The sequence below is a fragment of the Octopus bimaculoides genome, chromosome 1 (genome assembly GCF_046866305.1).
Source record: "Octopus bimaculoides isolate indiv1 chromosome 1, ASM4686630v1, whole genome shotgun sequence".
Lineage (NCBI taxonomy): Eukaryota > Metazoa > Mollusca > Cephalopoda > Octopoda > Octopodidae > Octopus > Octopus bimaculoides.
In genome coordinates this window covers 169811355-169827229 of record NC_142928.1, presented here as the reverse complement: position 1 = coordinate 169827229, position 15875 = coordinate 169811355, and the positions used below count along the sequence as shown (strand labels likewise).

Below are 15875 nucleotides of genomic sequence, written 5' to 3'. Positions count from 1 at the left end.
TATATCCTATGTATCACATATGATACACTACACAGGACAGGCAAAAGGTTAAAACTAAAATTTAAATTCTCTGAATGATGTGGACTGATGAAGTAATATAGCAAAGCCAAAAAGAAAAAAAGTATTAATATATATAAATTGATATATATATATGACACCTGTCCTTCAATTGATACTTATTTATATCTTATTCACCTATCTCGGAACATGCTCTTTGCAAATTCTGAAGTGTATTATTGACTGTATATTCAATAAAATATACATGTCTGAATAACTCAAGAGCAGATTATATACTCAGCTGGGTCAAATTGTCTGTATGCACTACAGGAATATCATTCTGTTGGTATTTCTGTACCAAAGTTGATATTTACATAATACTGTGTATATTATCCTGACCTAATGAGGTACCTCAACTTGAGTACCTAATTCAACTGAATCTTATTTATATTTTAAATAAACATACATATATATATATCTTCTGTTGTAGGTAAGCCGTGCCAGTCGACAGTTCTTGAAATTAATGTTGAAAAAGCCTGTCTTAGATCTTGAAAAACACAGTCCACTTATTTTTAATATGTCAGAAGAATTACGTCAAATTCTTGTAAGTATTCTTTTGTAATTCTACCAATTTGTGTGAAGTGACTTCCAAGGAAACCTAACTATTAATTTTTCACATAAGTATATGTGGGATATTGTAATCTTCATGCTTCATACCGAAGGATATTAGTGATGTAAATAAGGAGAATCCAATTGTTGCTATTATGTTAAACTGTCGTATGTCCAAATTTGGCCAAATGCATTTTTTTCCAATATTTCTTTTTGCTTGCAATAGCCGATTCTTTTGGTCAAACTATTGTATCTCCAGCTGATTCAGATGCCAAGATATCAAAAATTGTCAAAGTGTAGTACAGTGGTTTTGCTATGGAATGGTGAAACTATTTTTTCGTTTTATGAAAAAGCGTTTTGGACTTACGACACTTTTGCATAATAGCAATGAAATCAAAGAATCTTGTTTCATCAGACTGGGAACTTACCTATAATTTGCATCACTAAGCTATTTTTTGTTTGTTTTTTTTTTCATACATATGTATGTAGTATGTATGAACTTTTAAGTACAAATTGAACTGTGTCTTATATGTTTGTGTGTGTGTGTGTGTGTGTGTGTGAGATTGTGTGTGACTGACCTTGTGTATTGATCATGTATGTGAAATTATAGCTTTGTGTGTATATAAAGCCCTGTGTGTGTGTGTGTGTGTGTGTGTGTGTGTGTGTGTGTGTGTGTGAGAGTGAGAGAGAGAGAGAGAGAGAGAGACTATATTATGACCATTTAATTTCCATGTTCCATGCTGGCTTGAGTAGGACATTTTCCATCAGATCTTATAATCAGATATTGCAGTATAATCATATTAGAGTATGATAAGGCTGCAAGCTGGCAGAATAGTTTGTACATCAGGCAAAATGCTTAGCTGTATTTCATGTCTTTACATTCTGAGTTAAGAGTCTGCAAAGGTCAACTTTTGCTTTTCATCCTTTCGGGATTGATAAAATAAGTACCAGTTGAACACTGGGGTTGATGCAATCAACTTACCCCCTCCCTCGAAATTGCTGGCCTTGCGCCAAAATTTGAAAGCAATGTTAGAGTACTAACAGTAACATATTACGGTATAATAACAATATAATTACAGTATAATGAATGAGGTGTCGTTGTATAATAAATAATGCATTGCAGTATGATAAGTTGTATAATAAATAAATAAATAATTATCATATGATAAATGAAATATTACAGAATGATAAATATAACATTACTGTATGTTGCATAAGATATTATAATAAAGAAGATAAGATATCAAGCAAAACAAAACAATCAAAATCAAATTAAACAGTCCATATAATTAATTTTGATTCATTACAATATTTTAAAGTCTTATAAAGTTTCAGTTACCTCTCTTTAAAAGTTAGATTTTTTTTGTGTGTGTGCAAAAGACAGGAAAGGTAACAAACAGATAAGCTATGGAAGTATTTGAGTTTTTTTGAATTTTTGTGTATTTTATATTTGATGATCCAATAACTTTGTGTGTTTGTTCTTTTTACTATCTTCAAAGAAACTTCGAAAAGACATCCTTATTATGAAACAATATTTTGTCCGTTGCCAAGTTGCCCGTGAAGATAAGTTGTTGTTATTGGTAAGTTTGGCTATTATTATTGTTGTCACAAACTATTTTATTGATTCTGTCCATCTACCGCCCTCCCTTTTAATAATTATGATAATTTTAGAACTTTGTGATACAAAGTCACAAATTTTGTGGGGATGAGTACAGTCGAGAAAAATTGATTATAGTACTTATATCTTGTTGCTGCTGCTACTGATGTTGTTTAGTCCCCAAGTCATCCCTGAATGACTAGGCTGATGATCAGATGATCAAAGGTGATCGAGTAACGAACCACTTGCCCTTTACACAGGCATTTCACTTATACTAACACAAACAACAGAATATGAACAGACCTTTTCTCAACACACTAAGCTAACCAACACACCTAGACTACTTTGTCCGAACTTTTCCATTTTAATTATTTTTTTCTTATTTTTTCCTTTGCATTCCTCTCGATATCTATATTCTGAAGAAGGGCAATGTCTGAAACATCTCCATTAACTCTTGCCACTTCTCTGGGTTTTAACCTAATAATTCATTGTATGTGACAGAAGCAGTATTAGTTTAAAATAGCAATCTGTGTGTCGTACTTAAAGCAGATGCATTATTGAAATCCTAATTCACCCCGTTATTTGCCCTGAGATATCTCTTATAAACATATAATATTAAAAAATACAAAAGTACAAACAAAAATTGTCCAGCTGCTAAATGTACATTTCTGCCTCTTTGGGTAGGAGATGCTATTTAATTCTTCTGCTCTTCCACCTTGGAAAAGGTCATGGGGCTGTCTCCTCCCTCTTGTGACTAAGTCACAAAAAAAAAAGCAGCAAACCTATTTAACACTGTTACTGATTTTCTTTCTTTTTTTTAAAATCCTTTTGATATTAATCATTTAGAGATCACCCCTGTTTTACAATAGTCATCCAAACTAAAACCTTCTTTTAAGATTTCCTGTTAAAATGTCCCAAACTCAAGCTTAATAATGTCAAAGTTATCAGGTTTTTCTAAGCTCATAGTTTTCAAAATTAACTGAAACAATGCCAGTGTATTTCTGCAGAAATATAGTAACAAAAGTGTAGAAGCGCTGAATATAATGGCTTCTTATTTCGTAGATTTTCTTCTTATAAACTAGCAACTCTTAATCTGGAAGAATTTTAGGTTTCCAGTAAGGAAATTGTCTTTAGGTTGAAAACTATTTTATCAATATACTCAGTTTTTGCTAGATTTTTCCATAATATTTGAAATTTGCTAATGTGTTGTATTAGCATAAGGCTGTTAATGTTTTGCAATAAATTATATTATAAGGCAGCGAGCTGGCAGAAACGTTAGCACACCAGGCGAAATGCTTAGCAGTATTTCGTCTGTCTTTGCATTCCGAGTTCAAATTCTGCCGAGTTCGACTTGGCCTTTCATCCATCCTTTCAGAATCGATAAATTAAGTACCAGTTGCGTTCTGGGGTCGATTTAATCGACTGCCCCCCTCCCCCAAATTTTGGGCCTTGTGCCTAGAGTAGAAAAGAAATTATATTAAAGATAAGACTGCTTTTTATTATCATATTAGTGGATGGTGAATTGCTTGAAAAAAATGTGAATAAAGAAAAGTGTGACAAGAGTTGTCTTTCTTGTAGCTCTATCATTTATTTTATTTTCTGCTTTTTAAATTCATCTCAAAAACAAAAAAAAAAGCATTGAATATTACCTAAAGTGATTTCCTCATTTAAGAAATACTTGTTGATGTTGATAGTGGTGATACTGATGGTGATTGTGTAACTATAATGGCAATAGTAGTGATGGATCTTTAGGATCAAACTGCTTAGCTATACAGCATTTCTTTTTTTATTTGTCATATATAAAGTGCACCTGTGTTGGTGCCATGCTAAAAAGCATCTGTACCAGCACCACATGAGAAGCACCCTTGCTGGCACCATGTAAGAAGTACTCAGTACATTCTGTAAAGTGGCTGGCATTAAGGAAGGGCATCCAGCCATAGAAACCATGCCAGAGCAGATGACTGGAGCCTGGTGTAACATTCTGGCTTGCCAGCTCCTGTCAAACCATCCGACCCTTACTAGCATAAAAAATGGACATTAAAGGAGGATGATGATGATGATAATGATCATTTGAACTCATCATCATCATCATTGCTTTAGTGTTCACTTTTCCATGCTTGCATGGATCAATAGGAGTTTATTGAAATAGATTTTTCTATGGTTTGGTACCCATCCTATCAATAACACTCACTTGTTTCCAAGTAGGGTAATATTTCCCATGGCCAAACATGAATGACACTACTTGAATGACCGACACTCATTTACAGCAATCACATGATATCAACACACACACACACACACACAAACACACACACACACACACACACACACACACACACACACACACACACACACACACACACACACACACACACACACACACACACACACACACACACAAAACAGCTTCTTTTAGTTTCCATCTTGCAGATTCACCCACAAGGCTTTGCCTGGCCTGGGCTATAGCAGAAGACACTTGTCTGAGGTGTCACAGAGTGGGACTGAACCCGAAACCATGTAATTGTAAAGCAATTTTCTTAACTTCTAATGTAGTGGTCATGATGTAGCTTTTTATCATAATCTTTCATTTATATTTTAGCTGCAGAAACGACAACATTTTGTTGAAAATTCCAATATGTTTTCATTACAAGACCTCAGAGATGCTGATTCTCAAATATTGCTGCCTGAACTAACAGATATTGTAAATAGTTTTTTGAAACACATAAAGAAAGCCTGCCAGGTAAAGATTTTTACATGATGTAACATTGAAACTTTTTTTTTTATTAAATGTGAGGTAGCACTTAAAAAGCACCCTTCAAATGTTGGGCCTCACAGAGGTGACAAATGACCTAAATGTTTGGTGCTTGAGAAGACTTGTCAAGCCGTGGCTGATACTGGTGTCACATAACTGGAACCCATGCCAGTGGCATATAAACAGCCCTCACTACACTCTTGGAGTGGTTGGTGTTAGGAAGGACATCCAGCCGTAGAAACCATGCCAAATTAGATTGGAACCTGGTGGAGCTCTCCAGCTTACCAGTTTTAGTCAAACTGTCTAATCCATGCCAGCATGGAAAGGAGGCACTAAATGATGATGACGGAGATGTGAGGAAGTAATACCCAACTTTTTAGCAGAAAGGTTTTCAATCCTTTTTGACTTCATTGGTCACTGCTTGCGCACTCCACATGGAAAAAAATTAAAAAAAAGCTTGTTATGAATATTTTGAGAAAAATTAGAAATCCGCTGTTGATGTGGTTTTATTTATCATACTTGCATGTAACAAAATTATGAATAACTTGTTTTCAAAAACACACATGCATTAATCTTTTACTTGTTTCAGTCATTAGACTGTGGCCGTGCTGGGGCATTGTCTTGGAGAATTTTTAGTTGAACGAATCGATCCTATTACTTATATCTTTTTAAATCTGGTACCTGGTACTTATTCTATCAGTTTCTTTTGCTGAACTGCTAAGTTACAGGGACATAAACACACTGGCACCTATTGTCAAGCAGTGGTGGGGGATAAACACAGACACAAAGACACATACGTACACACTCATATATACATACATACACACACACATGTACACACACACACACACACTACTAAATCCACTGACAAGGCTTTGGTTTTGGTTGCCCTGAGGCTATAGTAGAAGATACTTGCCCAAGGTGCCTCACAATGGGAGTGAACCAGGAATCGTGGTTGGGAAGCAAACTTCTTACCACACCACCACGCATGCACCTATAATCCATTAATATGAATTTTCAAAAAATGTTTAAAAATCCCATGGTGCAAGGAAATTCCTCCCTCCCATTCTTGTGGTGCATCATTTGAAGACCACTATTTTAAAATTATGTTATGTGCATAAGTAAGACATATTATTCAATTTGCTATCTTTTCTTATTATACTTGGTTGGTTTAACATTTCTGGAAATTTGCAACTGAAAGAAGCCCATCGACCTGTCAATATAGAACAATAGATTTTCTAAATTGTCAAAGGTGGTGGAACCATGCCAGTGTTGTGTTAATGCACCCATGCTAGTGCTGCATAAATGCACCCATGCCAGTGGCATGTAAAAAGCACCCAGCACACTCTGTTAAGTGGTTGGCATTAGGAAGGGCACCTAGCTGTAGAAACCACGCCACAACTGCTAGCCAGTTCCTTGTCAAACCATCTAACCCATGCCAGTATAGAAAGCAGACGTTAAATGATGATGATGATGATAGAGTTGAGAATCCATTAAAGAAAATTTCTGGGACCAAAAGTGTTACAGATTTGAGATTCTTTGGATTTTGGAGGATTTTTATATTTGCATCTATAAAATGGGACAATTTGGGGATGGAGCTCAAATCTAACCACCACATCCATTTGCATTTCATTACATACACCCTGAATGTAGTTTTATATAAATTCTGAATAATTTTTTTTATGCACAATACCATCAGAAACGTAGGATATCAGTCCCCACCTATGATGTTCTGTTTTGATTAAAAGGTTACACAGTACATGTATGGCATTTGTATTTTATTTTTTTACAATACAGGTATTAGGTTTTATGTAGGGTATAAAATAAAACAGTTACATATCATAATGAGATAAAACAGCTGTATCTGGTGGAACCTTCCCATTGCTTTGTGGACTTTTCTTATTTGTTGCATGTTGTATCAGCATTCAAAATACTTTTTGATTTTGGAGGTTATCGGACAAAAGATTTTCAACTGTATAAAGAAACCTGTTTTTGTTAAAGTAGTAACTTAGCTAGTGGTTATTTCAGAGAATATTGTAGCTGACAATTATCTCCCTATTGATTTTTCACATCTCTGAAACGATGGAGACCATTATATACACTCAGCTCGTTTAACTGTTTTGAATTTTATTTTCTCTTTATTAAACCATCAGTCAGTACAATTTTCACTAGATTTCTTTATTAGATCGTGTCACTAGTCTTTTCACAGAAGAATTACAGTAAACACAAAGTTATTGCCCTTGAGTACTGTTGGTATGGAAATCTCGTAGCAATTTTTTTTTTAATGTATCAGCGTCGTTTTAACGTCTAATTTTCTCATTTTTGCGTGGGCCAGACGAAATTTGGCTGAGGCAGATTTTCTATGGCCGGATGCCCTTCCTGTTACCAACCCTCACCTGTTTTGAAGTAAGGTAAACTTCGCCACGACCAGACATTTTCATTGAATGCTGGAGACTTTATTTCCAACTATCATGTAATGTCAAGGCAAAGAAACAGTAACATACGTATATGGCAGGCTTCTTTCAATTTCTGCCTGCTAAATTTACTTGCAAAGCTTTAGTCAGCCTGGAACCATAGAGTGGGATTGAACCCAGAATCATGTGGTTGAGAAATGAACTTCTTACCACACAGTCATGCCTGTGTTTTGTATGGGTTTCAATATAAATTATAACCAGTTGGATTAGGAGCTTTCTTTCAAGTCATCCTATCACAACATGTTTCAGTAACTTCCTTTTTGACTCTCATCTAAAACCATGGGACTATATCTGGCTCTGATCAACTTTCTAGACTTTCTTTTTATTTCCATGCTACCTCTGTACTTTATCTGATCAAAACCTACACTTTCCAAATTTGAACCGTCAAATCATATTAAATGCAACTTCAAGATCTCTTCCATTCTCCCAGCAAAGAGGAATCTTCTAAACATCTTGCAATAATTACTGAACCCCATATTCCTGTTAAACAGGGTGAAAACTCTAAAACTCAGGGACTACTCATCATGAAGAAGTAAAGTGCTACCACCACTGCTGCCACTGTCCAACACTCCGAAACAATAGTTGGCTGAAGTCTTTGAACTTGTTATGTAAGCTAAGACTCAGATACTGCATAGTGCTAAAATTGTTGCACACAGAGTAGTTTTGGTGATTTCGTTTTTAGACCCTAAATTTAGGCCCAGTTAGTTGGAAATCCTTGAGTGACCTTAACTAGGATATAACTTGAATTTTGGATTTTGTAAGAATTTAATGTTTTAGGTAGCAAATACATAATTATGACTAAAAATAAAATTTGTATGAGATGGAGTCTCATGGCTTGGAGAGAAGAAATTGGATGTTGTGATGTTCATGTTCTTCTTGTAGGCATTGCCAACAAAATTATTAATGTTTGTTGTTGTTGTTTACACCTTTCTTCCAGGTTAACCCTAACTGCATACACCTATGATCAAAGATGTTAAAGCTGTGACCATCTCGTCTTGCTGTCAGGCTTTTGCATGTCTAAGTTTCCTTTTTCACGACAGTAGGATGTGATTTGAGGGAGATTTGGTTACTCTTTCTTGCAAGTTGAGTGACCATGTAGAGGACTCCCTTATTGACTCAATTAATGTTTGTTGAAATTCACTTGTGAATTTGGCTCTGTGAGAATTGAGTGCCTTACTGTTATGGTTGACTAATGATAGGCCCTTTGTTTTATTAATGCTGGAAATCAATATGTAATTGTCATAAATGTTCTGTGTAAAGCAGTTGTATACTGTCAACTCAATGTGACAGTCCCAATATGGGAATCATACTGCTGCTATTTAGCCCTAGGAAGCCGGACCGCTTCCTGTTGGCCTTGACACATTTCTTGTGTCCTTATATTTATCATAACACTGCTGTTTGATTCTCTCTGTGAGATTTATAATTCGATCATTTCTAATTTTTGTAATCAGTGAATGCGTTTTCACTAAATATATATATATTTGCGAGGGTTTGACATGCATCTTCAGCCAGTTAGTGTTGCTACTTTAGGCTGATGACGAGCAATGACTCAGAAAAAATGTCCCTGAATGCACACTGAGCTGGGTGAGAGTGCTTTTCTCTCCCTCACAAATATAAGGACACAGGAAATGTGTCAAGGCTGACAGGAAGCGGTCCAGCTTCCTAGGGCTAAATAGCAGCAGTATGATTCCCTTATTGGGACTGTCACATTGAGTTGACAGTATACAACTGCTTTATCATAACACTGTTGCTTAATTCTCTCTGTGAGATTTTATAATTAGATCATTTCTAAGTTCTGTGTAAATTCTGATGGAAATTGAAATCATCTAAGACTAATTTGTTTTATGAATTTCAGCTATGTCGTGCAAAAGGATATACCTGTGAATTCTGTCACAGCAGTGAGGTTCTCTTCCCATTTGATATATACACAAAGTCTTGTGAAACTTGCTCTCAAGTCTTCCACAGGTGAGTTTAACTTTTAGCTCTGATAACCCTAATACTGATTAGTTTCTGAAAGTAAATTAAATAATAGCAGATGAGAGCTCAAACTTCCTTCTGTTTCAAAAGTCAGAACTATAATGTAGCTTGTTAGGGGCATCGGGAACATTACAGATTGCTGTGTGGGATGGGAGAAGAAAAGTGGAGAAAATGGTTCAAGCTGAAGTAGATTCTATATGTACAGTCATATCTTGTTCTACTCCTTAGAAACAAAGTAGGGTTGTACATATTGTTGGAATTAAAAGAATTGACTAAGTTGAAAAGGACAAGTTAAAGAAAAATATTCCCATGAATTTTTTCCCTTGTTATTACATTTGAAAAAACTGTTAACATCTTAGAAATAAAAGGTTTTTAACTTTAACACACCCAGTCACAAATTATTATGTAAGTAGGATAATGGACAAAAAGGGAAATGAGGACAGCTTCTAACAATGCAGAGATTAAAGTTGAAAAATTTTTATATTTTGGGCACAAAGGCTCATCTTTAGAAGTGTACAGCCATCCTGCCCATCCAGTTATCCAAATGGCAGGATCTATGCAGACACACATCTCTTTGACTGTACACTTCTGAAGATAGGCCTTTGCACCCAAAATATAGACATCTCTGTATTGTTAGAATCTATCCTCATTTCCCGTTTTTGTTCATTATTCTATTTCTGCACTATAGTGCTCTTCAAGCAAGTTACAACACTCTTAAATTATTATATAGTTGATGTAATTAACTATATAATACATCATCATCATTTAGTGTCCACTTTTCCATGCTTGCAGAATTTGCTGATGCAAATTTTATACAGTGAGCTGTCTTTCCTGTCTCCATCCCTCACCTGTTTCCAAGCAAAGTAATACCTCCTCATGGCCAGACATGTTTTTCACAGGAGACCGAAAACCAACAACCTTGCTTTGATGATGATGATGATGATGATGAAGCTCATTTACAACTGTAGCACATAATGCCTACATAAAGCTACACACACACACATACACACACACACATGACAGGCTTCTCTTTCAATTCCTGATTACTAAACCCTCTCACAAGGCTATTTCCTTAAGATACCATGCAGTGCCTCTCTCTTATATTATTCATTCCATGATTAAGCTGGTATTTATTTCATTGACAAGAGAAAGATAAGAAGAAAAGTCAAACGTGATTTGCACTGAGAACTTAAAGGGAGGTAACTGGATAATGAAATTCATAATTTAGTGCTTGCCTAAATCTACTGCTCAGCCCCTTCTGTAATAAAAATGATATCTGATGCTAGTATATCATAACTTTCTGTTCTGAGTTATAAATAAATAAATATTTTCCTGTCCTTATGCGGGAAGTAGTATCAGTCAGATTTGGAAGTTAATACATGATACATTAGATTCTTGACAACAAAGGACCATATTTTTCTTTGTATAGTATTAATGAAACTGAAGCCTAAAAATGATTTCAACTTCTCTCAAATCACCAAGAAAAATTTCTTGGAGTGTCATGTTGCAAGAACTTCATCATAGAATTTATAGATAAAATGGTGATGATTAAAATGTGCTAACTGGTTGATAGTGTGATGCCATTGCTTATCTGGTTTGATATAAACACAACACACACATAGACACATGCATGATTACTTCATCTTGAGAGATGATAGCCGTCCCATCAACACACATACCACATCCATCACACAGTAAAATCATTTTGCCGATGAGCCCTAAGATGACTTTTAAGACCAGCTTCTGACTGACAGGGTTCAAAACACAAGTAACAGATATTACTCAAGTTTCTTCTATTTCTTTGCCCTTTGGAATCTGATTCTGAAGGAATGCTTTTGTGAACTAGCATATGTCTTTTAAGTCTAGATATTGTCTTACAAGTTTTTTGACATATGTCACAAGTTATAAGAAACAGTTGGTATCCAAGATCATTACCTATCTGGGCATTACGATTTTCATGTGACTTCATATGATTCATGTATCCTGCTTTTGACTACAGAACACGGTTACATATAATACATATCCAATGTTTACATACATACAAGCATGCATGCATGTGTGTGTGTATATGTTTGTATGTATCTGATGGGCTTCTGCACAGTTTTTGTTATCAGATTTCTTACAGAAAATGTAGTTAACTTGAGTCTGTAGGATGGGAAACCCTAAAATCCCTGCCTATGCTATGCAATGAGGTCAAACCCAGAAGTACATGGTTGTGAAGAAACCTAACCACACTTTCAGGCGAAAAACTGTTTTGCGATTTGCCTTTTTTTTGTTCAACATTTAGGTGTCCTATTTTATATATATCAACATTGTCATCATTTAACATCCATTGTCCATACTAGCATGGGTTAGATGGTTTGACCAGGGCTAAAAATCTGGAAAGCTGCACCAGATTCCAGTCTGATTTTGCATGGTTTCTACAGCTGGATACCCTTCCTAACGCCAACCATTCTGAGAGTGTAATGAGTGCTATTACGTGCCATTTGTGTGACACTAGGATCTGCCATGACTGTGATTTTGCTCAGTTTGATGGGTCTTCTTAAGTATGGCATAATGCCAAAGGTCTTGGTCATTGCCTCCGAGAGGCCCAACACTTGAAAGGAACTCGGTCACTTTGCCTCTATGGGGCCCAATGCTTGAAAGGAACTCGGTCACTTTGCCTCTATGGGGCCCAATGCTTGAAAGGAACTTGCCTCTGTGCAGCCCAACACTTGAAAGGAACTCAGCCACTTTTCCTCCATGAAGGCCAATGCATAAAGGGTGCTCTTTATGCACCACTGGCACAGGTGCCAGTTACATGACACCAGCATCAGTCATGATTATGATTTCACTTGGCTTGACTGGTCTTCTCAAGCACTGCATATTGCCAAAGGTCTCAGTCGCTAGTCATTGCCTCTGTGAGACTCAAAGTTTGAAAATCATGCTTCATCACCTCGTCCCATGTCTTCCTGGGACTACCTCTACAACAGGTTCTCTTCACAATCAGAAATTGGCACTTCCTTACACAGCTGTCCTCATCCATATGCATCACATGACCAGACCAGCATAGTCGTCTCTCTTGCACGCACTCACACACACACATATTTATGGTTGGGTTAAGTAGTTTCCTTCATAAATGTATGGATTCAGGTTCAGTCCCACTGCATCACACCTTGGGAATGTGTCTTCTGCTATAGCTTTGGGCCAACTAAAACTTTGTGAGTTGATTAGATAGACAGAAACTGAAAGAAGCTCGTTATGTGTGTGTGTGTGTGTGTGTGTGTGTGTGTGTGTGTGTGTGTGTGTGTGTGTGTGTGTGTGTGTGTGTGTATGTATGTATGTATGTATGTATGTATGTATATATATATATATATATATATATATATATATATATATATATATACACACGCACACTCACACATACACACACAATTTCATATATGTATGTACACAGTTGTGGCCAAAAGTTTGGAACATTTAAAAAAAAAATTAAAATGGTTATGTCCAAGTTCAATTCGATTCAAATATATACAATGTAGAGACATACTTACCTAATAACTGATCCAATGGTTCAATGTCTAGAAAAAAAAAAAATTCAGATCTATGTTCCAAACTTTCGGCCATGACTGTGCGAGTGTGAATGTGTGTGTGTTGGTGTCTCTTGTCTTGACATCTCTTGATTGCTGTGAATGAATGTCATTTATTCTGTGATAACATGTCTGACCATGGGAAAATATTACTTTGCTTGGAAACAGGTGAAGGTTGGTGACCGGAAGGGCATCTGGCTGTAAGAAATCTGCCTCAATAGACTCCATCTGGCTCATGCAAGCATGGAAAAATGTGCATTATAACGATGTCGATAATGATAAGTCCTATATTCCATAGTTAAAACGACAAAATATTTCAACTTTCTATTATTATTATTATTATTATTATCATTATTATTATTATTATTATTATTATTATTATTATTATTATTATTATTTTTTTTTTACTTTCAGGAAATGCTTTACAAAACTTGAAAGCTGTCCACGGTGTGATCGCAGAGCTCACCGACTTACATTGACATAATGCTGCTTTGCTATTGGATAGGGCAATTGGTTTATACATATGTGGATGTATACGCATAGATGAAACACAAGCACAAAAATTCACCCCTTCCTCCACGCACATGCACGTGTGTGTGTATGTGTGTGTGTGTGTGTGTATGTATATATATATATATATATATATATATATGTGGGTATGTGTACATTAATACATATAGATATGCTGGGTATATTATGTAACTACCCCATCCATATTGTTTGCATATACTTAAAGTGAATGCTGATTGAGTAAGTTGACAGGTGTTAAATGATTATGCAGATTCGTAGCAAATAAAAATTTTAAAAAAAAAGGAAAAAGCATTATGTGATGAAAGTCTGAGTCTTGAGTGTCGCAGCATATCTATTTTCTATTTTACTAAATAGAAAAGACAAAAAAAAAAAACTAAATATCAAAATGTGATCTATGTAACTAAAAATGGCCAAAAGAATGAAAGCTGTTGGAAGAGAACTGTTATTTCTGCTATGAATGGTTACTGGCTGTGGACTAAATAATGGTTGCTTTCCAGAATCTTGCTTGATTCATGTAATTATTTTATAGAAGTTAATTGAATGGTTATAAAAAATAACAAAACAAAACAAAACAAAAAAAAGGCAAAATGTAACAAAGAAACAAATAATTGCTTAAAAGTTGATTAAATAAATTGACATTTTTTTTTTTTGATTTTGTATTTTTTATTGAAGTTGGTTTGAGTGTAAAGATTGCACTGGTTATATCAGATATTGAATACCTTGGCTCTTTGGTGGTAGTTTGTATCTTGTTAATCGTACTGTAATCTGGCCAGCGCTTAAAGAACAAGTCTGTCTAACTGTAAATGTCCATGTATCACACAGTTAGAAACATTTATCAAACAAGCAAAGAGGAGTTTAGGATGCTATGAATGGCCCTGGCTGTGAAATGACAGCAACAAACCAATGAGTATCTCTGTAGAAGTCTTCCAAAAATGACCAACAGCATCAGAGAATGGATATCTCTACATATTGGGTCATTGTGTGCAACACCAGGAGAAGCAGCAGTAAAATTTGTACTCTGAGCCTCACTGCATGATATTGGCAAGTATGTGGGGGGCATTTTCTAACATTTATTGACAACCTGAAAAAAGGACACAGGATTGGATTCTATTCATGAACTGAAGGTGGCGATGATGGTTTGAGATGCTTGGCAAAATGGTTTCATCTTCAAGGGAGCCTGGTCAAAGTAAAGTATCCTAACTGTAATGAGTTTGTACGATTAATTGTTGTTGTTTAGCTACAAGTCATCCTTGATCAAGCAGACTCTATGATGAAAGACCTTCCTGTCTTTTGTATATGTAGTACAAGATTGTCTATGACAAAGATATTCCAGTGGTGACCATCCCATCCTTTTTCAAGATAAGGTATTCATGACTGTATTATCTGAAGCATTCTTTTCCTAAGAAGATGGGATGTGATTTGAGGGAGATTTGGCTGCTATTTTTAGGCTGAGGCAGTACTGTAGAATTACCATTTATATGATTGCCTTGCAGTGATAAGTTGTATTCTTTGGGCAAGGAATTGTTATCTATGCAAGGCCAATATCTTATTCAGGGCAAGATTTATCTTTCCTCCATCTGTCCAAGCACTGGCATTAAGGATCCTTGCTGTTCACAAAAATATATGAAGAAGAGTGGCTGTGTGGTAAGTAGCTTGCTTACCAACCACATGGTTCCGGGTTCATTCCCACTACTTGGCACCTTGGGCAAGTGTCTTCTACTATAGCCTCGGGCCGACCAAAGCCTTGTGAGTGGATTTGGTAGACGGAAACTGAAAGAAGCCTGTTGTATATATGTGTGTGTGTGTGAGTTTGTGTGTCTGTGTTTGTCCCCACAACATCGCTTGATAACCGATGCTGGTGTGTTTATGTCCCCGTAACTTAGCGGTTCGGCAAAAAGAGAACGATAGAATAAGTACTAGGCTACCAAAGAGTGGGTCCTAGGGTCGATTTGCTCGACTAAAGGCGGTGCTCCAGCATGGCCGCAGTCAAGTGACTGAAACAAGTAAAAGAGTATATTTCCACTTCAACGTATCTCTATAGCCTGAATACTTGCAAAAGAAACCCATAAATCAGGTAGTAATGTTAACTGATAAAGCGATTAAACCTTCATGGCCACATGGTTAAGAAGTTCAGTTTGCAACTGCATAGTTTCAGGTTCCGTCCCACTGTGCCATACTTCAGGCAAATTATTTCTACTATAGCTCTGCATTGACAAATGTTTTGTAAGTTAATTTGGTTTAACGAAATTGTAGGAAGCCTGTTGTATGTATGTATGTATATATGTTTGTGTGTGTGTAAATGTTATCTTGCAGCTTTGCTTCTTACCGGTTGAGCAACATTGTAATGTTTATGTTATAACTGGTTGCTC

General features: G+C 35.9%; 1 protein-coding gene across 5 annotated transcripts in view; it reads left to right on the top strand.

Moving 5' to 3' along the window:
• The window catches only part of LOC106883200 (differentially expressed in FDCP 8 homolog), a 65606-nt gene extending 51448 nt beyond the window's left edge, over positions 1–14158 (top strand). For all 5 annotated transcript variants that reach the window (XM_089362672.1, XM_014934130.3, XM_014934124.3 and 2 more), the window contains exons 10-14: positions 488–601; positions 2106–2186; positions 4803–4943; positions 9285–9394; positions 13390–14158. In XM_089362672.1, the coding sequence (XP_089218798.1) occupies positions 488–601; positions 2106–2186; positions 4803–4943; positions 9285–9394; positions 13390–13459 (516 nt within the window). In that variant the 3' untranslated portion in view covers positions 13460–14158. The remainder of the gene's footprint in view (positions 1–487; positions 602–2105; positions 2187–4802; positions 4944–9284; positions 9395–13389) is intronic.
• The last annotated feature ends 1717 nt before the right edge of the window (positions 14159–15875 follow it).